This window comes from Pagrus major, chromosome 11 (genome assembly GCF_040436345.1).
Source record: "Pagrus major chromosome 11, Pma_NU_1.0".
Classification (NCBI taxonomy): Eukaryota; Metazoa; Chordata; class Actinopteri; order Spariformes; family Sparidae; genus Pagrus; species Pagrus major.
The window spans coordinates 18,725,060-18,747,983 of record NC_133225.1 but is presented as its reverse complement, the minus strand read 5'-3'; the positions used below and the strand labels follow the sequence as shown (position 1 = coordinate 18,747,983).

Sequence of the window (22,924 nt, the reverse complement as noted above, 5' to 3'; positions counted from 1 at the left end):
AATGATGCCATGAAAAAAACACTGTGTGTGCAGCCTGTTGGTACAATCCATCCCTGGGCCACAATGTACCAACTAGAGCCTGACTGATACTTCAACAGTGATATTTTCAGCAAGTATCAGCTTATCACAGATACACTGGCATCAGCGCATATGTAAGCTGGTGAGTAATAGACACTTCAGTGTAGCAGTACAGATAGACCGGCCCTTTAAAATAGGATTTTTAGTTCCAGAATGGTTCATGATACACACCCAATAGCCAAAAAATATGTTGAGATACCTCTTTGTCACAATTCTTTAATACCTAAATGTAAGGAACCCTTAACATTAAAGCCTGACCAATACTGGATTTTTGATGATGATACAGTGTTTATCAATTTAAAACGTCAAATAATGTAATACAGGGCTCCAGACTAACTTTTTATACTGGTTGCACTGGTTTAATTTAATTAACATGAACAAACCATCTTGATATGGATCCTTTAGATTAATTTTTTTAAGGAATTATGACCAAGCTAGTGACTGAGTGAACATTTTACATGTCCGTTCCTTTCCTGTGAACAAACGATGTAATAGTGACACTGTTTCTGAATTACTTCAAGCCTAGTCACTTATCAACTGAGATACACATCAGTACATATTTTATCTGCAAAAAGCCAGTAAAGACCTCACAGATTTGTCATCTGGCTCTAATAAGAAAAAAGAAGAGAATAAGAATAAATAAAATCCACTCCAGTATTCGTCAGGCCCTGCTATGTACACTTGAGTTGCAATGCATTGCACAACTTTGTCATTAGGATGGTCTATAAACATGGAGTGATCTCCTCTAAACTTGATATACCTCACAATATCTACACTGTATCTCCACGGCAACAATCTGCTTCTAAGTTATGCTTTTTATGACGGATTTAGTAAATATTCCCAAAAATGTAACGTCAATCAATCAATTCTATATGTAATATGTCTTTCTATGACTCCCCGAGACCTTGCCAATACTGCCAATACTTTGTTCTACCCAAACAAATGTCCTACAAGTGTGTATCTTGGCTATCTTTAACAGTTACACACAGAGCAACTACTAGTATTGACTCAATCATACGTTAAAAGAGGGGGTGGACGGGGGGACCATCTCTGCATAGCAATTTCGTCTGGTCGCACCCTGGTAACACAGCTGATCTATTTAATACTGGTGTCTTACAGCACCACCATCACATGTCAGACCTGAACAGTAAACTTGTCCTGTATTTTATATTACACACTTCAGCTGTGCTCCTCCAAGACTTTGACCTTAGTCTGAGTTCAGAGAGTGAAATGAACACGAAGCAATCAGACCAACAGGCTCAGAAAACTGCCAAGATGCCAAGCTGAGCAAACCTCCAACCAATCCAAAGCAGGCATGAGATCAGCCTGAGCTAATACAGAGCTGCAACATCCACACCAGATGTTGTCCATGATGAGACATTCCTGAGAGGAATGGTGATGGGGATTTGGAAAGGGATAAGTAATTTGTAAACAAGTTTATGATCTTGTGGTCTGAGTAGAATACAAAGGAGGAAAGACGGAGCAGGACACTGCATTCAACAGAAAGAGCAACAAAGAGGGGACATAATTCTCTGTTTTGGCAGGGAGGACACAGTAGGGGAGGAGGGTATCCCCATTAGTGAGGGACTGATATGGAAGACCAACACTGCCCCCATGAGTTTCAACTTTAAACAGCACCTACAGGTTTTTCTCATGGAGGAGGCCTCTAGATAACCGAGCTATGGTACCGTGCAAACACTTAGGGTTCAGACTGCCTACCTCATACTTGAACGTTGCATCAAGGAGAAACTCCTGCAGCATCCTCTCTCCCACGTCTTTGCTGGCCGGGTCACTCACAAAATGTAGCACCAACACCTCTCCTTCCAGGAAGCGTCCGTGTTTAACCATAGACAACATGGCCACCCTGAACTTGTCCTGCAGGCTGCGGCTCTTGTCCACCTTGGTGAACATCATGAGCGCGTGGTAGCGATGGACACCATCATCACCGTCCCCTGTCTTGGACCCAAATCCCTCGCTCTCTTCGCCCACATTGCGCTCTTCTTCTCCTTGCTCCTCAGATCCAGCAGGTTGTGAGAGCCCGGTGTCCACGGTCAGGTCTGCATCGTTCCTGTTGGTGTTGTGGCTGGCCTGGCTCTGCTTGATCCTCTTTGTGGTGCTGGAGAAGTTCTGCCTCTCTGAGCCAAAGTAGTAAAAAGCTACGACAGCGAGTGCAGCGGCCAGGAGAAGCACAAACTGATAGGACCTGAAAGTACTGATCCTACCCATGATTCTGGCTACCAGTCTGAGGATGCCCATATCTCCCTGCTGGTGTCATGAGAATGGGAGTCGACATTGGAAAATATTCACCATTCGGTGTCCTTCTAGTTCATAGTTATTTTTGGTCCAACATTTTCCTGTAAGAGAAAGGACACTCATTTAGACACGGTCAACTTAAAAACAATTCCAGGTATTATTTAGCGAGTGAATTTTATCAAAAAACATTTAGGATAGTTTTTCTTTTTCTTATGCTCCCCATAAACGCTTGTTTTCAAAAATCAAAGCCAATTTAATCCATCTTGTTTTAACTGTGGGTAACAGGGCCAGCCATGTAGGGCCACACAATGAGTGTGACTGTGTTGCTTGTGGTGTTCAGTCGACACCCTCACTTCAAGAACACTCAAGTGCATAGCCATGGTAACGCAGCGACACTGTTGGAGTTATTTGATGAACCGAATGACATCACACAAACGGCTCCAAACAGAAACACTTTCACAGGAAAACTGAATACTGAAAGAATGACACAGGATGAATGAGTGAATGAATCTGGTAGTTGTCTTGTGAAATTAAAATTTTTGTTTGAATGAAACAGAACAAAGCCATAGTTAAATTAAACCTGGTTTACTGGCAATAACTGCATTATGCTGATTCTGGGATGTTTTTCATTAGAACAAGCTTGATTTCTTGCCATTTGCTTGCTAATATAAGTTCATATATAGAAAGGCTGCCAACTTTTCTTGCAACGCTAGAGGGGAGGGGACATTTTGTGAGAGGATATTGCATCAAAACCAAAGTAGCACAACTTTTAATTAGATCTAGGTGCTGTATCGTAGGCAACTGGACTTGTTTCAGTTTGCTGAAGGCGTTGCACCTCTCATCCAAGAGGCTTCTTCAGTTCTAACTAACTGGAGAGGAGTTGCAGGCTTTTACACTCTGTGTGGGTGCGACCTTACAGAGTCGTTAATGTCACGTGTGAGCTCTGAGTTTCAGAGTCCTTGGGGCCACTTGTGGGTCGTTGACCCAACCGGCCTTCATGTGGGTTGCTAGGGCTACCTGAGCTCAGGTGTGAATGGTTGTTAAGCTGTCTGGGGAGAGAACTCAGTACAGCATTGTAGGTGGGTGATAAGTAATGTATTAGGCCACCAACTCTGTTCAAAGACGGTCGTTCCAGTTTGACATAAAAGCCAGCCAACTCCTCCAGTTAGTTAGAACTGAAGAGGCCTTCTTGGATGAGAGGTGACACGTCTTCAAGAAACTGAAACAAGTCCAGTCGCCTACGATACAGCACCTAGATTTTCTATGACCTGGATGACTGAGAACCTTCATCATTTTTTAATTAGTTTATTTTTTTTAGCAACCTGACGAAAAAAAAATCACTGATACTAGTAATCAAAAAATGCTGAATTACAGCTGCAATCATCGGCAAGGGCAGATAATGGGTCTACCCCTAGTGTGTGTTCATTCAGGTACAAGCAGTGTGTGGGGGCCACAAGCAAAATGTTGTTCAGTGCCACCAAAATCAAAGTGCCTGTCCTGCTGGGTAACCACCTCTCTCTCTTCCTGTCATTATTCCAGTACCATCATCTTCCTTGACTGGGCAATTTAAAGGTTTAATTGTGGTATTTTTACACATGTGCTCCTTTAATGTTTTATGTAGTACTCCCAGCTTGCCACTAACACTTGTGTCTCTCTCTATATATATTATATTGCCTTTAATAAGGCTTTCCCAGAGCTCTGCAGGCAGTGTTTCCATACATTTCATGCCCATGTTGGACCCTAAACACTGACGCGTACCGTGTCTAAAATCGCATTGCTATCATGCACATAAAATATCATTTATCTTCACAGAATAAGGAACTTGCCCGTCTCATGTTGTCGATCTCTGCAGTTGCATCTTGACAGCTTGCTCGGGGATTATGCTGCCCCGAGTCGTTAACGTCAGTAAATCCTCAACTTCATGCAACAGCACGTTAGCAAACGTCACACTGAAATTTACCGACACTGTTAACGCTCCTTGGATTCTCTGTGATTGAAATCTCTGCAGTGAGAAACATTGGAGCAACCTGTTGACATGCCAGCTGCAAACGAGGATGCTAAGTTAGCAAGCGACGACTTTGCGCCGAGACGTGTGTCGTTGAGTTGTCCTCCGCTGCTGTTTGTTAAACCCGAGCACGCAGCACGGCGCTGTTTGACTGTTTAAGAATACCCATGTTGCTCTGCATGCGTGTGCGCCTCTTAATTTATGACGGTATGTGCACGGCTTTGAGATTTCGAGAAGAAAAACGCCGAAAAGCCTCTTTGCAGAAACCACTAGCTAGCAACAAAATACTGTGACGCAACTTTAGCCACACCCACTGTGATGTCAGCCGTATTCCGACCCATGCTGCCTTCTGGTACAGTTGGACAATTGGCAGTTAGAATTTTAACGATTCAGAAATGTCTGAGACTTGGCCCTAAATTAATTTAATCTTATCATCGATTTCCTTATTTTTGGTCCGTTCTTTGTCGTAGTTCATTGAGAATAAAATAGAAGAATAGAATAACTTTATTGTCCAACCAGCAGGAATCTCTGAGTCTCTGGTCTCACCCAGGAAAATACAAAGACAAACATGTCCACAGGATGATAAACGAAAACAAGACACATCACATCAATAAAACAAAGATCTCTCAACTTTACAACTGTCAGTGCATTCATAACCATAGTGTTCATCTTACACTCTCATCTTTAAGTTACCTGTAATTGGTTGATTACATAAATTGTATTTGGGGTAAACGAGCCCTTGTAGATCTTTTTCTTTGCCAGAGGTTAATATTCTACAGTTTGAGTTACACGTGTAAACTTACTCAGCATTTAAGAACAAAAAAATATTTCTGTATGTCAAATAGTCAGTCAGGTTGTTTCTACACCAGCAATTATACTGTATATAGTTTCCATTATAGTTAAAAACAGAAAACATAATAACATAAACACTGGATCATATTCATAAACTACACATATGATACACAGTTTCTCATCTATGTCATTTTTTCTGTTGCTTCACGTAGGCCTAAAGTTTATAGTTGAAAGTAACAAAGTATTTAGTATCGTACTAAAATTAAGTTTTGGGGTGATTTCCTAGTATTTCCCTTTCATACCATTTTAGAAAAAAAAATTGTACTTTTACTCCACTATGTTTATTTAATAGCCATAGTATATATTGACTGTTAATTTGAACTCTTTATTGATGGATTAATATTTCATTTGTAAATTCTATTTTTAATTCCTCTTTTTATTGCCCATCAAAATATCAAATAATTAATTACGTTGTAATTTAGTCTATTTATTAATAGATTAATACTTTCATTTGTAAACCAATTTATTAATGCCTATATTTATTGTGCAATTAGTTAAATGCTTTATTACTATTTCCGCAACACTTGTGATCCTCCATAATTGCGAGGCCAAATTTCCTAAGTACGAGCTTTCAGACTGCACGTGAACGCAGCATCCCTGCCTCACGACATTTTGGGCAGCGGCATTGTTGCTCTCTGCTCGCGGCCGTTGTGTTCTCGTCCGCAGCAAATGTCGAACACCTTCCACCAAAGCTAACAATGCTAGCTTTTGTGTTCGCTTGATGTTATTTCGGTCGTAAACGTTACTTAGCTCGTCTTTTTTGTTTTATATTCAGGCACGTTGCTAGCGTAAAGCTAGCTAGCTTGATTAGCACTCGCGAAAATGAATTCCAACACGCACGTCATTCAGGTGACAAATGTGTCCCCGAGCACAACATCCGAACAAATGAGGACTCTCTTTGGATTCCTCGGAAACATAGAGGAGCTCAAACTGTTTCCACCTGAGTGAGTATTGTGAACTTTCAGTGGGTAAAACGTTGTCTCTCGCCGGGCTCTTCTTGAGGCCTGTAGTGTTGAGTAGGCCTCGCTGCACGGCATGCTAATGCTAATAACGTTTGCCCGCGCCTTCAGTGAATGCAGCAGCAGCGGTCACTCCCCTCAACGTTAACGTTCCGGCGTGAGGGACGTATAATGTTATTGATTATCCTCCTGCTGTGTGTTTATGCTGGTCGTTTAGCACAGATTTAAATTCATTCTTTCAGAACATTACCACCGAAGCTGTTAGCCGACGAACATGTGGAGAGATAATTAATCGCAACAGCTTCGGCGATCTTTTAATTGATTAAGTCTGTAAACGTTATCAAGGAAAATGCTAGGACTTAAGCTAAAGGTTGGGTTTGTTGTTTTGTCCTATGTGTATTAAGTTTATTTGATTTGAGTCATTGGTTGGCCTCCAAATGAAAGAAAACAAAGTGGTAATTCTTCAGATAGAAGTAATGGGGGTGGACAGATGTGGCCTTTTCAGGGTCGTTACCGATTATTAGAAACCAAGAGACTGAAAACCAATATGTGGGGCCGATATTGCAGAAAAAATTTAACTCTTTGTGTCAAAATTATCAGCAACCAGTGATGAAATAAATCTAAGTACAATTTACTCAAGTACTGTTCTTAAGTACAATTTTGAGGTACTTGAGTATTTCCATTTTCTGCTACTTGATACTTCCTCTCCACTACAGAGAGGAGTACAGTACGTATTTGATAGTTTTAGTTACTAGTTACTCTGCACGTTTTTATAGGCTGTTAACTCTGGTTTGTTGTCAATCAGATATTGTTGTGGGTGGGAAATTGTGTGTGAGGATGCTGCATCAGAGCCAAAGTAGCAAATTTTTAAATTAGTTTGTTTTACTGGCAATCTGACAGAAAAAGCACTGATACAAATAGTTGGAAACTGCTGAATATCGGCCCGATAATCGGTCTACCCCTATTAAGTAACTGAACAAAGTGCCAAATATTTATTTTTTTTTATAAATGAATGTGAAAACCGGTCAACTTGTCAGTTAGATTACAGCATTGAAAAAGGTAAACGTAAGCCTGTTGAAGCTTTTTTGCACTTCTGTTTAACATCATTTTAAATTAAATCATCTGTGCATTTTTCTGACATATTGTAGACTAAAAATTGATTAATTGGAAAAGTAATTGTTAGATTAATCAATAATGTAAATAAATCACTGCAGACCTAGGTGTAAATGCTTATTTCTACCAATTGGAAAAACAAATGACGCTACTCAAAATTAGTTAGGGATATGGATGCATATATGCATGTGCATGAAAATGCAATAAAAGTCAAATGAAATGTGTCTCATTTTTGGGGGGGACAAAAAATAAATGCAAAATAAATAAAAATTCAGATGTCACAGAATAAATAATCAAGTATCCCGATAATCCCAAACTAATTTTGAGTAGTGTAATTCAATGTTAATGTTGTCAGTGACTTCCTGTTGTCAGTACCCTCATCCTACTTGGGGTGCTACTAAATGACTGCAACACACACACTTTATTAGGAAATGATTACTCTCTCCTTTGTATCCCCCTCTATCGAGTAACACCTGGCGTCTCAGCAGGTAGGACATGTCAAGGACTGTAACAAGAACTTAATTCAATCCTAGTTTAACTGGAAGGCAACCAGTGGGAATATAGATAAAGTGATTGACTATGACATTTGCTCTTCAACAGATTGTCGATGAGAGTTGTGACAACACAACAACAGATATGTCTAATAAGACACCTTGTTGGTCTCGGCAGAGGACAAGATTGTATAGTCCATAGTCCATTATTAGCTTAGCTGTCCCTGGGGACACAAACTCAGTTTGAAGAAGGCATGTTGGCTCTCCTTGTTTGTATTCTTTGCACAACATATCTGTATTTTTTTCCAGTGACTCTCCCTTGCCTGTGACTTCACGTGTCTGTTTTGTAAAGTTCCTTGAGTCTGAATCGGTGGGAGTTTCCCAACACCTGACGAACACCGTCTTCGTGGACAGAGCCTTGATTGTGGTCCCTTTTGCTGAAGGTGGGTGTTTCATTTATTCGTGTCTCACTCACACGGCTATTTCTGAACATACATCACAATGTGTGTAGGTTGTTTTACTAGAATTGCAAGCACTATCTGAGCCATTGTGAGTTTTTTCTGACCAAGCAAAATTAGCTAAGCTTTTCTGTGCTTGGCATTTCTAGGTATGTGAAAGGGAAATGTACATTTGTGTCCATGTCTTACAATCTAGCTGTAAACTTCTCTCTCTGTTATTTGTGTTGTGGTTTTCATAGTGGACAAGTCATTTGCAGAGAGCCCCTTCCTTGCTGGCTGAAAGTGGTCCTCTGCTGCCATCAGGAGATTAGAAAAAATAATGGCACCAGACTCGCAAGCCCCCTTCTCTCTCTTGTTCTGCAGTAAAATATTAACTCATTATTTTTTTCTCTATGTTCAAGGCATCTTTTCTATAAAAAAATAAAAAAAATTACTGCCACACAACTCTTAAGCAAAATGAGGGGGTGGGGGAGAGGGTGCAGGCCATCTCAATTCCTCACATGTTCAAAGGATTTTAAGATTTTTCGAATAAAATGTATGTCGAATAGAAGGTATGCACCAAATTAGGGATGCCCCGAGCAGATTATAGAGGCCGATTGGTGTGGACTTGAAGCTTGAACCAGTTCTGATCCTCTGTTTATATTTTCACCTTTGCACTCTGGTTTCGCCAGTTGTCAAAATGTCTCATTGTGCTTGAACCAATGAACGTCAACAATTCAGTTTCAGTTAATGACATCTGCACTGACAACATGCAGATTAAATGACACCTTTTGTAGGTGTTGTATACCGCTAAAAGATCTGCAGGAAAACAAACCGTTTAAAGGCCCGGTGTGTAGGATTTAATGGCATCTAGCGGTGAGGTTGCGCATTGTAACCATCAAAATATGCTGCCATAACAGATCCACACTGACAGTCCTTTGTCCATTGATATTATGTGCAACATTAGGAAACTCTAGAAAGACCCTGCACATGCACACTAGTGTTTTCGGTTACTGGCTGATTAGATTTAAGTTGGGCGGGACTGTGGTGGGTCTAACAGGTGCAACAAAACTTAGCAATAGAGTGAGGGAGATGAGAATCAAGCAAAAGAGGAGGAGAGGTCTAATCAGCCAAATAAGTGAAAACACCGACATGGATGTACTTCAGAGTGGGTCACCAAACGCATCCAAGCAGGACTGCCTTATCAAACGTAGTGTTGGCCTGATGAGGCTAAGATTTCAAGAGAAAATACAAATAGTGGGGCAGGACTTGGTGATGGCAGAAACCTCATATTAAATGGCTCAGATGGGGAGGAAATGTTCGGGACATCCCTACACCAAGCACAAAGCATGCAGGATAGATGAACTAATCAGCTGTGCATGCTAGAATAGATTGTGACGGTGTGTGCCATCATCTACACAGTTACTGTCATCAGATGTGGTGGAAATTAATTAGAACATAATTTGATTATTAATCATGATAAGCACACAAACTGCCTTTGGCATTTACTTGCTTCATGCGCCAAAGCCTTGTATCATTTTACACTGTGCATTGTTTCCAAATTATCACTAACACTCAAGAGATAAACGTAGTTTAAGCCTCTGCTTGATGTTGCAGTAAAAATGCATTTTTTTATTGACCCTCTCCACACATGACTCTGAAAGAGTTGAGTGACTCTCACGTTTAACAGTGGTGTTTCTTTTGTTGTTGTGTTTTACAGTTCTTTTTCCTGGTTCAGCCAGCCCTATATACCAGGCCCTGCTGAAAATGCCACCAACAGTTTTGTCTTCTGCAGCCTTATCCCGTTTCTCAAGTGTCCTTTCTGTTGTGTGTGTGTGTGCGCGCATGTGTGTATGTCTCTCTCTCTCTCTCTCTCCCTTTCTCTCTCTCCCCCTCTCTCTCTCTCCCCCCTTTTTAAAATGTAAAGTGTCAGATTACAAAAATAGCCTGTTTTCAGATTGCACAACCATGGACGATCATCTCCATAAGATTTTCCCTTTGATTTTACTGTTTGGTTTTTCTTCAGCTTTGGGCACATTTTTCACGATTTTATCACAGATTTGCTGGCTATAGCCTTTGACTGTTTAGTGCAGTTTATCTTTGACATTGTTTAGTGTTTTTAGTGACAAACTGTTGGCTAAAACATAGCAGTACTGTAGCTTGTTAGCAGCACTTTATCTGGTTGCCAAGTAAGTTTCTTTTTGTGGTGGAATTGTACATAGTAACCACCAGCAAAAGCCCAGAAAAGGTAATATGACTGAACCTTTTCTGTTTTTGTATTGGTAATGGTAAGTGATGTTGAAATGTAACCTTGTGTCTACAACCAAATCATGAACTTTGTTTTCTGTATCTCAATGTTTTTGTGTGCTTTATAGCGAAGCAGCCGGCGCGAGTCGCTTGTTCATAAAACATCTAATGAAAGTTGAGAGCACATCCCACGGGACAACTGGCTGTGCTTGCTTACGTTTGGTTCATGACTTAAAAAACAAGTACAGGTGATAAAATCTTGGCAGTGTTGACCACAGTGTGTATTGTGACTTTTAAACTCATAGCTGCTAATCCTACAATCATACTTTCACAAAAAAGTGAGGGATCAAGATTTACAGACAAGACAAACAGTGGATTTTTTATTATTTTTTGACTACAGAGTAGTTAGACTGAGGTGGCTTGTCTGCAAGTCTTGTCTGAGTGTTTATTGATGTTTGCTTGGAGCATGGACTGAAATGTTGCTGTTTTTCTCCAGGAGTCATTCCTGATGAATCTAAAGCTATGTCGCTGCTCGCTCCAGCCAATGCCGTGGCAGGAATGATGCCTGGAGGAGGCCTTCTCCCAACACCCAATCCTCTGGCAAGCGTGAGTTTTAAAAAGCTTATATAATATTTATAATCTTTGCAAGTCTTGCGTGCCTTAACAGCACTTAATAAATAGGGTCTTGTTGTTAATAGTGTTAATCGTGTCCAAATAACTGTAGATGAAGTGTCTCTAACTCAGAATAAGTTCCATTTTAATGGAAGTGCTAACGACTGCGCCCCCGTGACGCCCAGGGAGTTATTCTTTTATAAAAAAGGTTGTAAATGAGGTCCTTTCTAAACAATTTGGGATCTTAGGGCTTTCATAGACTTGGATTACACCCCACAAGCTGTATGGAGCCCTTTATGGTTGTTTTGTCAGTTTAAAACAAGTCCCCATCCACCTCAGTTGTTTAGGCTCATGCTGCTACATTGTATTACTGTGAAGCTACAGAAATGTTTTGCAGATTATGAAATTTCACCTGACTTTCCACCGACATGGGGGTGAATAGATAATGAATTAAGTTCACGTGTCTGTTATCTCAGATGGGAGGGACGCCATTTGGAGGTCTTGGAGCTCCCAACATGGAGCAAATGGCTGCTATGGGAATGCCGGGACCTAACATGAACCCACAGGTGAGCACTCGATCAGTCTCCTTCATAGTTGCTGCACGTTAAAACAAATTGTTTTTCATGATGATATCCTTCTTGTATCTTCTCCAGGCTCTCTCTGCAGACTTCCTGAAGCTCATGCAGTCCATGGACCCCAAGTAAGAGAAACTTCTATGCGCTCTTCATCTCTGCAGTCCAATGATTTTAAATATTCTTTTGAGGAAAAATCTAAATAATTGATGGCTCTTTCAGATTGAATCCATTAGCGGCTGGACTGAACTTGAATCCAGGGCTGAAGACTGATGCATCAAATAAGGAGATAGAAGAGGCCATGAAGAGAGTCCGAGAGGCTCAGTCTCTCATTTCTGCAGCTATTGAACCAGGAAGTGAGTGCTCTGTTTTTTATTGTATTTTATGATGAGTGAAAACATCATGAGTGATGAGTGTTTTTAATCTAGCTTTCAGTCGGCTGTGGAATATTTGTGAACAATAAGTCTCCAACCTGGTAGTAAATATCTACCTTTTGTCATCATTTTTGCAGATAAGAAGGACGACAAACGCAAACATTCCCGCTCCCGTTCCAGGTCACGGCGCAGGCGGTCCAGCTCTCGCTCAAGACACAGGTAAAGACTAGTGCATGACAAATTCAGTCTGTGAATCAGCAATATAAGATGTGGTCTTTATTCTGTATTTATTCTCTGGTAATAACTTGTTATGATTTTAAGACATGCTACTTTTGGCAGACGTTCGAAGAGCAGGTCTCGGCGACGGTCCCATTCAAGGAGTAGGAGGAGGTCCAAGAGTCCACGGAGGAGGAGGTCTCACTCCCGGGATAGAAGCCGCCGCAGTAGATCTAGGTCAGTATCTCACTCATTGTCCTGGGGACCAAAATAGCTAATGTTTTTTTACTTGATTTTATTCTTGACCACATGTGGCTGGCAGTGAAGTGATGTGGCTCTTTCTAATAAACACAATCATTTGCAAAAACTTAAAAGATCTGCTAGTACATCCAGTTTTGTAACAATGATGCTGAACAGTTCTACTTTGACTCAGATGCCTTGCTCAGCAAAGCTTCCCCTGTTTCCTGCACTGTACTGCTGTTTGCTAACATTGTTGATCTTGCTTGTCTTGATCAGGGACAGGAGGAAGGAGGAAAAGTCTAAGAAAAGGTCAAAGACGCCTCCCAAGAGCTACAGCAGTGCCCGGAGGTCTCGAAGCATAAGTCGGTGAGTGGGTCTGAGCACAGTGTAATGGTGAAACATGCTGGTCACAGCAGCTGCACCTTCTTTCAAATAATGTTGAGGCTCTGCTATATTTACAACAGCAAATAAGTCATTTTTAAAAATGAATCTCTCCCTTTATGTCCTAGGAGGCACAGACGAAGCCGAAGTGCATCTCGGTCCCCGAAGAGGAAGTTGTCCAGGTCTCCATCGCCAAGACGGTGAGTTGTCATGTGCATTTTACATGAAGTTAATTCATATTTTTTAGGACAACAACTTAAAAATGATGTATTTGTCATGTTCAGTCACAAGAAAGAGAAAAAGAAGGACAAGGAGCGTGAGAAGGACCGGGACAGAGAGAGGAGGGAGGACAGGGACCGCAGCAGAGATGAAAGAGAACGCTCCACCAGTAAGAAGAAGAAGAGCAAAGACAAGGAACGAGATCGAGACCGCAAGTCTGATAGTGAGAAAGGAGACGTTAAGGTGCGTTCAGATCAGAAGGTGACTACAATCGTGATTTTGCTAAGAACATGGAGCTAATGCAAAAACGTGGACAGCCTCTAAAGTCTTTGTAACAAACAAATTGTCTTGACAGGTGACACGGGATTACGACGAAGAGGAGCAAGGTTATGACAGTGAAAAAGAAGGCGAGGAGGATGAAGATGAGAGGAAGAGCGACTCTGACTCTGCGTCATCCCCCAAAGGCCAAGAGGAGATGGAGAGATCTGAGGGCCAAATCCCCAAAAAGTCCAAGCTGAATGGAGACGATCACCATCAGGAAGACATGGAGATGAGCGACTAAGAACATCCCAAACCGACCGTGTTATCTTTCCACTGTCCTCTTTTATATTTTTAATATAGGCCACAACATGTCCGTGCCTGATCACTTAAAGTAAAAAAGATTTGTTGTCTTAACTGTAGAAGCATTGCGGAGGGGACTGGGTGTAGAAGGAAAGCAGTCAAATCATTTTTGTAAAGACGAACTAAAATCTGAATAACATGAGACCTGGTTTTAAATTGTCATTACTGTACTTTTTTAAGATCCTGTTGATTTTTCTTTTTGTTGCCTTTGTGTTTAAACTTCCTGACAGTAGAATACACAGCATTTTCCAAATGTTGTGTATGTAAATATTTTACGAGTCAGGATCGAGTCCTTCCCTCATTCAGACCGTTAGTCACCACTTGGCAACAACTACATGTCATTTTTTGGTTGCTGAGCCATTTTTGCTTTAATTGTAATGCACCAAGTCATGTTTCAGCTGACCTATCTATTTACACCCCTTTGTAAGTGTACACTGTAGATTGAAATGTGTTGTTGCAATGAAATACTTTGTCTGCAATAGGTTTTCCAAAGGAAACTAATAAAATTGGGTCAAACTGTCAACTTGATGTGTCATTGAAATGAAACTTTGAATTGTCTGACATTTTGGGAAGTACCTTCGCGGTTAGCCGCTTCTGCAGCTATCTAACTGGTTAGCTGGTCGCTTGGCAGCTGCTTAAAGGATACATTCACTCAAAAATGGAAATTCAGTCTTTATTTACTCACCCCCATACTGATGGAAAGTCAGGTTAAGTTTTGTTGTCCAGAAAACATTTCTGGAGCTTCCCAGCAAAACAGCATTGCAGCATTGTACTTGACAACAGAAGTAGATGGGGACTCCGAAAACTTCCATACGGCTTGTCGGGCATTATCCAAGTCTGGAAGCCATGGGATCCCAAATCGATTACAAATTTTCACCCTCAGTTTGTGGTCAAGCTTGCCCGCGTACTATAGATAAGGAGTGTACTAATGTTAATGCTCACATTTACACCTCCAGGCAATTTAAGAGTAATCGATGAACTTGTCTTTCCATTTTCCACTAACCCTAACCCAGAATCCATGTCTTTGGATTGTGGGGGGAAAGCCAGAGTGCCCTGGGAGGACCTTCTAGCTTTGGGGGGATAGCGCTAACGACTGCCCCCCCATGATGCCCAGAGAGTTATTTTATAAAAAAGGTTGTAAATGAGGTCTTTTCTAAACAATTTGGGAATTTAGGGCTTTCATAGACTTGGATTACACCCCACAAGCTGTATGGAGCCATTTATGGTTGTTTGTCAGTTTAAAACAAGTCCCCATCCACCTCAGTTGTTTAGGCTCATGCTGCTACACTGTATTACTATGAAGCTACAGAAATGTTTTGCAGATCATGAAATTTCACCTGACTTTCCACCGACATGGGGGTGAACTTATCCTTTGAACATGCCCGCAGTGGAATGTGCCTGTTACCTTTGAAGGTAATGAACTGTCTCCTTGATGGAATGTGCTTCATGTGAACCTCAATGAAGACAATAGTTACCAAAGACTGAATCTTGTTTGCTTTACCAAAGCATGGTGATGAGCATCAAAACTACCTGGAGGGATAAAGAGTAAGCTGTGGAAGACATTTTGGCTTTGTTCTTATCCACATGTGATAAATGCATATGGATAATCGATTCTAATAAATGGGTGTAATTGTTTTTTTTATTATTACTATTGTTAACGCGATTAAGAAAATAATCGTGTATAAAATGTGTATAATCTTGTGAGTAAACAAAGAGGAAAGGGTGGAACTGTGAGAGTGTATGAAAAACATCCAAATGAATGACGGCGTATGTTGACAAGTAAACCCAGATTAAGAGGAGTTATAGTTTAAGTAAAAATGCGTGTGCTTTTGGCGATAAAAATCATCGTTGAACTGTGAAGACTGAGTTTATTTGCTTACACAGACAGCATGGTGACAATTCAAGCGTTGTATTATGATTGATCGCTTCCGCTAACAACTTCCGGGAGTCTTAGCTGGTTGCCTAGCAGCCGCTGAACGTATAAACCTCCTTTACCACGGTTAAAGTGGTGAATTTGTCGGTTTTTACACATTTATGGTTTTGCTTTTGTACAGATAAACAAGCAATATAACATGTTAAATAGTGAGCTTTAAACGCACGATCGGTAAACGTCTTTGTTAATGTTGGAGAGAGCTAGTTTAGCTAGCCGCCGCCTAACTAGTTTTTTTAGATACAAACTTTATTTACACAACGGAAGTTACAACAGCAACCAGGCTCGAGTTAGAAACACAATACATAAAATGAAGAAGAAATGAAGACAATCAGCTGTAGCTCCATAGTGGACAGATATTACAACGTTCACCTCTGCTAGAAGCGAGTGAGCACATTTCTCAAAATGTCGATCTCTTCCCTTCAGTTTTAAGGTTTCCAGAGTTATGAGCGTGAAAGAACATGGACCCCAAACTGTTAGATATGTGACGTTTTTATTTGAGTACATTTATTATGAAAATAGTGTCGCAGACTTATACAACTGTACAACGGACATGTAGATGAATGATGAACTTCCTACATAAAACATGGAAGATGAAAGCAGCTGAAGAAAGGAAGGAGCATGAAATAAAGTGTAGTGTAGGTGATTAGGCACGGTCTCAGTAGCTGCTCTTGCCCATAATGTGAAAAATGAACTGTATTTGGTTAAACTGCCACTATTATGGACGTAAATAAGCAAATTGTACTTATAACAATTTGAACCACCGTATCTGTCTAGCACACCTTCATTTTAAACTCCAGCAGAATGCAAGTTAACAAACATGAGCACAACAACATGATTCAAAGCTCATGAACTATCACCCCCCTTACGAAATGAACTTTCCCAGCGTCCATGAACGCCTCATGGGCTTGTACAGAACCCATTTCTGGACGAACCTCAGTGCGTTGTGCTTTTCACCCTGTGGAAGTGATTGATTGTTCCACACATCTAGAGGAGGTTCATCACAAATAGTGAGGGGGGAAATAATGACAGGAGAATTAAGAGATTCATTTTCTTTCTTTAAAACATGACAAGTATGTACAAAAATAGCAACTGCCACCATGTTACAAACCAATTAACTCTCAAATTAACTCATGAAGACGCTACATAAAAAAAAAAAAAAAATCCACAACTCTTCTTCTTGCAGAGGACATCTTAAACTCATCGGCACAAAGAATAAGAAAATAACACAAAAGACAAACCTGTATTTACATACTGTGCAGGGGAAAAGCCTGGTCTTCGTTGTGTGTAAAAATGGCATAAATGTTGTTGTCATTCATTCATTCCCTAATATCTACTTCCTTTACAATCCCCAGTTTGCTTCTTTTAGCATGATCTTACAGTTAGTTACATAGTTTATAAAGGTGTAGTTAGAAACAAAAGGCTTAGACATCAGAGCTTACACTCGCTGCCACTCAAACAAACAAAGAGAAAACTTTGTGGTACCATAAAAATTGCAATTTCAAATGCAGGAATTAAAATGAGTGCGTATAAACTCCGCTGAATGACGAGTGGCCGTAGTGGATCTAAATAGTGCCCAAAAGTTCAGTGATGCTACTCCATGCCCATGAAGATCAATGTTACACACGCGCGCAGGCACACACACACTCAGACGTACACACACATTTTTACAATGTGCAGAGTTAGGGAGAATTCAGCAAAAACTGATTTTTAGGTTTTTAACTTACAAAAGAAGCCACTTCACTTAACATTTTAAAACTGATTTTTTTGTTATCAGTGTTTACATCTTTGGGAATATTTCTAAATTTGATCATGTTAAAGAAATGAATGTAAAAAAAAAAGGACAGAATTATTATAGTCTACTTAAGCAGGAAAAAGAACCTAAAAAGTTTTTTCTTTTGGTGGAATTCCTCCCAAACGTGTAACTCAGTAATATCAGTGCTTTACTACAAGTCAGTTAAAAACATTCCCTTTATAAACATTACTTACATACATACATACATACATAGCATCAACTGAACTGGTTGTGTGTCTACTACTTATACCCCGTTTACAGTAACTCACCTGCTCTTCTGTCACCTGTCTGAACTTCACTGGCCTTCACTGATGAGTTTCACACTCTCAGCTTCAAGTTACTTCCCGCCTCGGCTGCTGGATTCAATCTGAAGGTGAAAGTAAGAACCTGCAACACTACGCTTCAAAACACTTTGCTAACGTGAGGAAATGTGCCACTGTGGCCTCTGTCAGCTCTTACGGCACCGTTTTAGTCCCGTCATGTCAACCACGACTTGTTGCCATCTGTATTCGGGGTCGGGATGTGCAATAGAATCCACAAATTGTCAAGAAAAGATTACCGATATTTTTTCCCTCAATTTTTCCTTTTGTTATTCAAAAAGTTTGTCTTGTAGCATTGTGTCGCCTTCTTGCACTTCCGTCTCCTGCTCCAGCTGAGAAGTTAAAGGTCGGGGAAGCGGCTGGGATCTTCTTTATATTCGTTGGGAATGGTGAAAATGGACTCATCGAACTCGTCGTAACGAAACTCCTGAAATGTCACGGTGGCTGTGATGGTCGGAAAGACAGGGATGTCTGCAGAGAGACATGAGCAGAATGACAAATTAGGTCTTTAGACATGTTACAGGCATGCTTTGAAATGTTTTCTTTCTTCATCTTTGAACAGGAGAAAAAAAACCTTTCAATTAACACATCCTTTAGTTTGCTGATCCTATATTTATTTTGTATGCTTCTTTGAATTATTCGACTCTGCTTACCAAGTTTGACAGGAAAGCCAGGGGGGAGCTTCATCTGAACAAACTCCCTGAGTTTATTAAAGTGCTTGAAGGGTGCAATCACCTCCAGAACATTCAATAACCTGAAAGAGAAGACAAAAAACCAACAGATGTTTACAGACAAGAAACTACTGACAGGTAACACTTAGGCAGAAATGCACACAAATATACGGCTCATTTTACTGGTTAAAGATAAAAGATAATAGTATGAACTTAAGCTACACAGTATAGAACTGTAACACAGTGTATGTAAAAACAGAAAGACAAAAACAAAGCCAGAGTTCTTAATAAATGTAATGAAAATAAATAATTCCAACAGTTCTTCTGTCATTTGCATAAATCAATAACTTCCCTTTTTATCCCCACTGTGCACATGCCAGGAGAAAAGAGCAGGAGGGAGTTTTGGCTGCCTGCTTTTTATTAACAGTCTGGATGCCAAGCTAAAGGGAATACTCACGATTCGATGCCCAGAGGGAAGTCTTGACTCATGGCTATCGTGGCTTTGAAGTTTTTCTTGCTCTCTTTGCAGACCAGCTCTCTTCCCAGATGAGGTGCTCTGAAGAGGAGGGAGAAACAACAATCTGTCAGGATGTAATCTCATGATGAAGGCTTGCAGCTTGTTATTATGCAGAAATCGGCCATATGAATCATAGTATTGAAATTCAGTTTTTGTTATGGAAGTAACTTGCTGTGCTTTCTGTCCTTCATATTCTGCAACCTGCAGATACACATTCTGTGTCAATCATACTCATACTCAGATGTTTGCATGTGAATATTTCCGTAAAATCTTAAATAATATCTAGAATATTGCCTCAAACCTGAGCAAGAAGACCATGGAAATATGATTAGTTTCTAACTTTTTGTTATTTTCAAGAGAGGAACTAAAATAATGGTTCTTTAAGAAGAGGGGCAATCACAAATTCAATTGACAAATCTGTATATGAATTACAGCGACATTATTTCTCCTTAATGGTCTGTTTCCCCTGAAAAATCCTAAAAATGAAGCCTTCGTTTTTTCAGACACCTACTTTCCGTTGTCAGCTGTGATGTATTCTTCCCAGGATATAGTGTTTGGTGATGGGGGGGTTAGAGATTGCCTCCTCGCCGGCTGAAGGGCAGAAAAAAAAGTCAGATCTCATACTGAACTTCTGCCACAATTAAATACACAAAGAGACAAAAGGTCCAACGTGACACAATTATTATGTGAGAATCTGTGAGCTGCCAAGAAATGAATTATACTTTCACTACTTTGGCATTAGTTACTTTAGAGACAGTTTGACTCGTTATGTTCATCTTGCCCTTCTTTAGGTACTCCCACAGACAAATTAAATCACAGCACAGGCCACTAGAGGGCCCCAGTGCATTACTAAACTACAGTAACCTCTGTTTGGCCTCCTGGGCCTCACAGATACAGTTTAACTTTACAGTATTACTACAATGTAGTACACCACTAGTCATCTGTAGAAACACTGGACACATGGTTCAAATGTGTACTTTCATCTAGTTTACTACATACTGCCCTGACCAGCAGCTTTGTCCTTCACAAACATTTCTACAAATGAAGCAGTGAACAGTGAGAAAGAAAAGAAGTAGAAGACATCACCTCAGAGTAGTCTGTTTTATTTACACCTCCAGATGGATGTTTGCTTTACACATTGAGGATGAACAATTTCACCATTTATTTTTTGTGGCTCTTTACTTTTTTTATATGTACTTTCTTCACTACTTCAAGACTAAAAGTTGCATTTTGAAAACATCTACAGCTAAGACCTGGAGTAAAGGACTAACAGACAGACGAAAAGAAAGACAAACAGAACATGTACAATAAATATAGTCAACCCTACGCTGTGCTGAAAAAAACACATCATAATCACATCATGACATCGTCAACCTCATAATCTATCATGGGTGGATCTATCAGCCAAAGGATTCAGTACATACAGAAGGACACTGAAAGATCTCCCACAGCTTTGGTGAATAAACTCTGAGTTCTCCTTCAGTGACAGTGTATTTTAAGATTAGACAATCTGCTCTCGCTGACCCTGAATTAGAACTGGGATGAGCTCCTTTCTGTACCGAAAATTGACTTTCTCTGAAAATGAACTCGCTGTTCTTGCCAAAGTTCAAGGGGAAAAAAGAGAATCGATTCAAACCAGCTGACCACTCCTTTGTAAGCCGTGGTTAAATAAGGCAACTAGGGCAGAATAATGTGGAGAATTTTTGTTGATGATGAGACACCTGATTGTGCCCAGAGTCAGCTGTTTGTAGTGTGAACAAAACCGAACATTTAACGCTGCAGCCATCACAGAAATGTTTTGGTGTTTTTACGATGGGCAGCAGCCCGGTGAAGTGCCCGCTCTCTCACACAGCTCTGCTGTGTTGTTGTGATGAGGACAGTGTACACACAGTCTGCGTAGGCCCTGATCTGCTGGTATGCCGGTCCTGCCCCTCCGTCATTCCATGGCACCAGGGGTTTTAGCCTTCATCCATGTGATCAATAGTGTCGAGCCCTGTTTGAAAGCCCCCCTGGCTTCTCTGTGTCCACAGGCGCGGGCTGACCTGCTCTCCCTCACTGTGGTAAACACAGCTACGTCACAGCAGCTGCTTATTTTCACTCTCGCCCACCCCCAAGGATCATTTTCCACTGGGCTGGAAGTAAAGACTATTTCCACGTCGACACCCACTCACACAGCTCACACACAACACTGCTTTTCCACTTTAAACATGAGTGGGCACTGATTCCAAGAGTGTAAATAGACTGACACACAACAGAGGACACTGTAATGAGACAAAGCCCAGCAATGAACGAGGGGAGTCGACAAAAAACAACCGAGCAGTTAAAAGGCATCCATTGAGTGTTGAGAGGCATTGTCTTCACTGTGTGACTGGCTTTATGCTCAGTGCTTAGACAGGGGCTTGCTAAGCAAACTCTAGAACATACTATAGTGAAGGGATGAAGGGTGGTAGTCACCCCTGTGAACAAGCTGCAGCTTTAGAACTTTCCCCACTAGGTGGCAGTGCTGAGACTCAAACCCATGCATAGTGGATGAGGAGGGGGTGAGATAAGGGGCAGCGTTTGAGTCTGTTTGAAACAAATAAAACATCAAAGACACAACAGCGTGGAGTCAGACAGGAATTTTTCAATAAACCATGCAAAGTTGATGGCCAGAGTCTGGCAGGAAGTCCATGCTGTTTCTACAGGATTTATCTTTGGACAGATGCAGCAGTGAGAACTGTGAGGTTTATTTTGTTTGAGACTCAGGTCCTACCCCAAGGTTCCAGCGGGACAGGACAGTTTCAGGACTGGACTGGTGGTTACGCTGCAGGTGTAAGTAAACAGGATGTTTATCGACAGCGCAGTGCTCCAACTGGTTCTCATTTTCAGGGAAGTTCCTCGCGATGAGTCACAAAGCAACTGTTCATGTACATCTTCGCCCGACGTGTACAGCTGCACTCTATTAGCCATCCTTCCTGTTTTAAACTGTGAACACGTTTCTTTTTGAAGACAAACATCCAGGATGATGACTGTCACAGTAAACTCCCCAACAGAAGACAACTTCAAACAGTTCAACATTACCCAGGCAGATTTTGGATATTGTTTAATTGTGTTATGGCATAAGTGTTGTCTTTTCCTGGTGTTAAAGGCTGCCTTACAGTAAAGTGATGTCATTTTCTGAACTTACCAGGTTGTTCTACTTGTTCAATACTTGTCTTTTATCCACTAACTCATTATATCCACATTACTGAAGATTATTTATCAAATCTGTGTAAACATGTGTTAAAGTACCAATAATCATCCCTACAATACTGACACAATTTCAATATCGAGGTATTAAGTAAAAGATATATTGATATTTGATCTCGTCACACAGTCCTAGCATTTATGAGGAGGTTTTGGGGAGATTTCTAAATATCTAGATATAGCAATACAGCCAACAAATATTGCGATATTCTTGTATTATTCTGTGTGATTTTATCGCTCAGTGAATCATGTTCATCACCTGTAAGAAAATAAACTGAGGGATGTAGATGTGACACGATAACTGTCGAACCTGTAGATCCTGTGTCTCAGATATCTCATTGTGTGCGAGAGAGTGAGAGAGAGAAAAGGGAGGGAGGAAGCTGCGGTCGAGTGAGCTACCATTGAAAAAGAGAGAGAAATAAAACTTTACTTGTTGATAGTTTTATGGCCATAATGTTCTAAAACACATCTAACCCATCTACAGTCTCCTTTTCCGCCTCTGCGTGTCTCATTTTCATTTATTTATTGAGCTAAACTCAAACCACAGACATGCAACAGTAGATACAAAGAAAATAATCCATCTGCGTTATTGTTTCCTCTGTGTGTAAATGTTTCAAACATGCTTCTGATAAATAGCTGCTGTCGTTTCCTGTCATCAGTCATATTTGCCTCTTTATCCTCATGGTTCTTCAGATGCTTTGGAAGCACAAAGCGAAAAAAGAAAAGAACATTTTAGAACCTGAGTTTAGTTCCTTTAACTTTTCGGTTGAAAAGGGGCGGAAACCCTTAAATCTAC

At 40.6% G+C, this 22,924-nt stretch overlaps 3 protein-coding genes across 11 annotated transcripts in view; 1 reads left to right on the top strand and 2 right to left on the bottom strand.

Moving 5' to 3' along the window:
- The window catches only part of xxylt1 (xyloside xylosyltransferase 1), a 29,182-nt gene extending 24,555 nt beyond the window's left edge, over positions 1-4,627 (bottom strand). The window contains exons 1-2 of the mRNA XM_073477244.1: positions 4,158-4,627; positions 1,798-2,432 (exon numbers count right to left, since the gene is read on the bottom strand). Of these exons, the coding sequence (XP_073333345.1) occupies positions 1,798-2,334 (537 nt within the window). The 5' untranslated portion in view covers positions 2,335-2,432; positions 4,158-4,627. The remainder of the gene's footprint in view (positions 1-1,797; positions 2,433-4,157) is intronic.
- A 1,149-nt stretch (positions 4,628-5,776) lies between these two features.
- LOC141004360 (uncharacterized) lies at positions 5,777-14,193 on the top strand. 7 transcript variants are annotated; one of them, XM_073475802.1, is made up of 12 exons: positions 5,777-6,132; positions 8,061-8,194; positions 10,932-11,041; positions 11,524-11,613; positions 11,701-11,747; positions 11,842-11,975; positions 12,131-12,212; positions 12,315-12,446; positions 12,726-12,815; positions 12,959-13,030; positions 13,115-13,292; positions 13,405-14,193. In XM_073475802.1, the coding sequence occupies exons 1-12, from the start codon at positions 6,011-6,013 to the stop codon at positions 13,609-13,611; spliced, it is 1,398 nt and encodes a 465-aa protein (XP_073331903.1). In that variant the 5' UTR covers positions 5,777-6,010; the 3' UTR covers positions 13,612-14,193. The 7 variants fall into 7 exon arrangements, with proteins under 7 accessions (XP_073331903.1, XP_073331905.1, XP_073331904.1 ...); XM_073475804.1 differs by having other exon boundaries at positions 5,780-6,132; positions 12,333-12,446; XM_073475803.1 differs by having other exon boundaries at positions 5,780-6,132; positions 12,333-12,446; positions 13,115-13,310; positions 13,405-13,836.
- A 1,881-nt stretch (positions 14,194-16,074) lies between these two features.
- LOC141004446 (ankyrin repeat domain-containing protein 13C) overlaps positions 16,075-22,924 on the bottom strand; it is a 29,694-nt gene continuing 22,844 nt past the window's right edge. For all 3 annotated transcript variants that reach the window (XM_073475935.1, XM_073475936.1, XM_073475937.1), the window contains 4 exons: positions 19,415-19,494; positions 18,844-18,942; positions 18,369-18,469; positions 16,075-18,186 (listed from right to left, as the gene is read on the bottom strand). In XM_073475935.1, the coding sequence (XP_073332036.1) occupies positions 18,056-18,186; positions 18,369-18,469; positions 18,844-18,942; positions 19,415-19,494 (411 nt within the window). In that variant the 3' untranslated portion in view covers positions 16,075-18,055. The remainder of the gene's footprint in view (positions 18,187-18,368; positions 18,470-18,843; positions 18,943-19,414; positions 19,495-22,924) is intronic.

Excerpts from the sequence above, each read along its gene's own strand:
- LOC141004360 (XM_073475801.1), top strand. The coding sequence starts at position 6,011 with ATGAATTCCAACACGCACGTCATTCAGGTGACAAATGTGTCCCCGAGC. Across the intron at positions 6,133-8,060 it reads CTCAAACTGTTTCCACCTGA|TGACTCTCCCTTGCCTGTGA; the intron begins GTGAGTATTGTG and ends ATTTTTTTCCAG. Across the intron at positions 11,748-11,841 it reads ATGCAGTCCATGGACCCCAA|ATTGAATCCATTAGCGGCTG; the intron begins GTAAGAGAAACT and ends TGGCTCTTTCAG.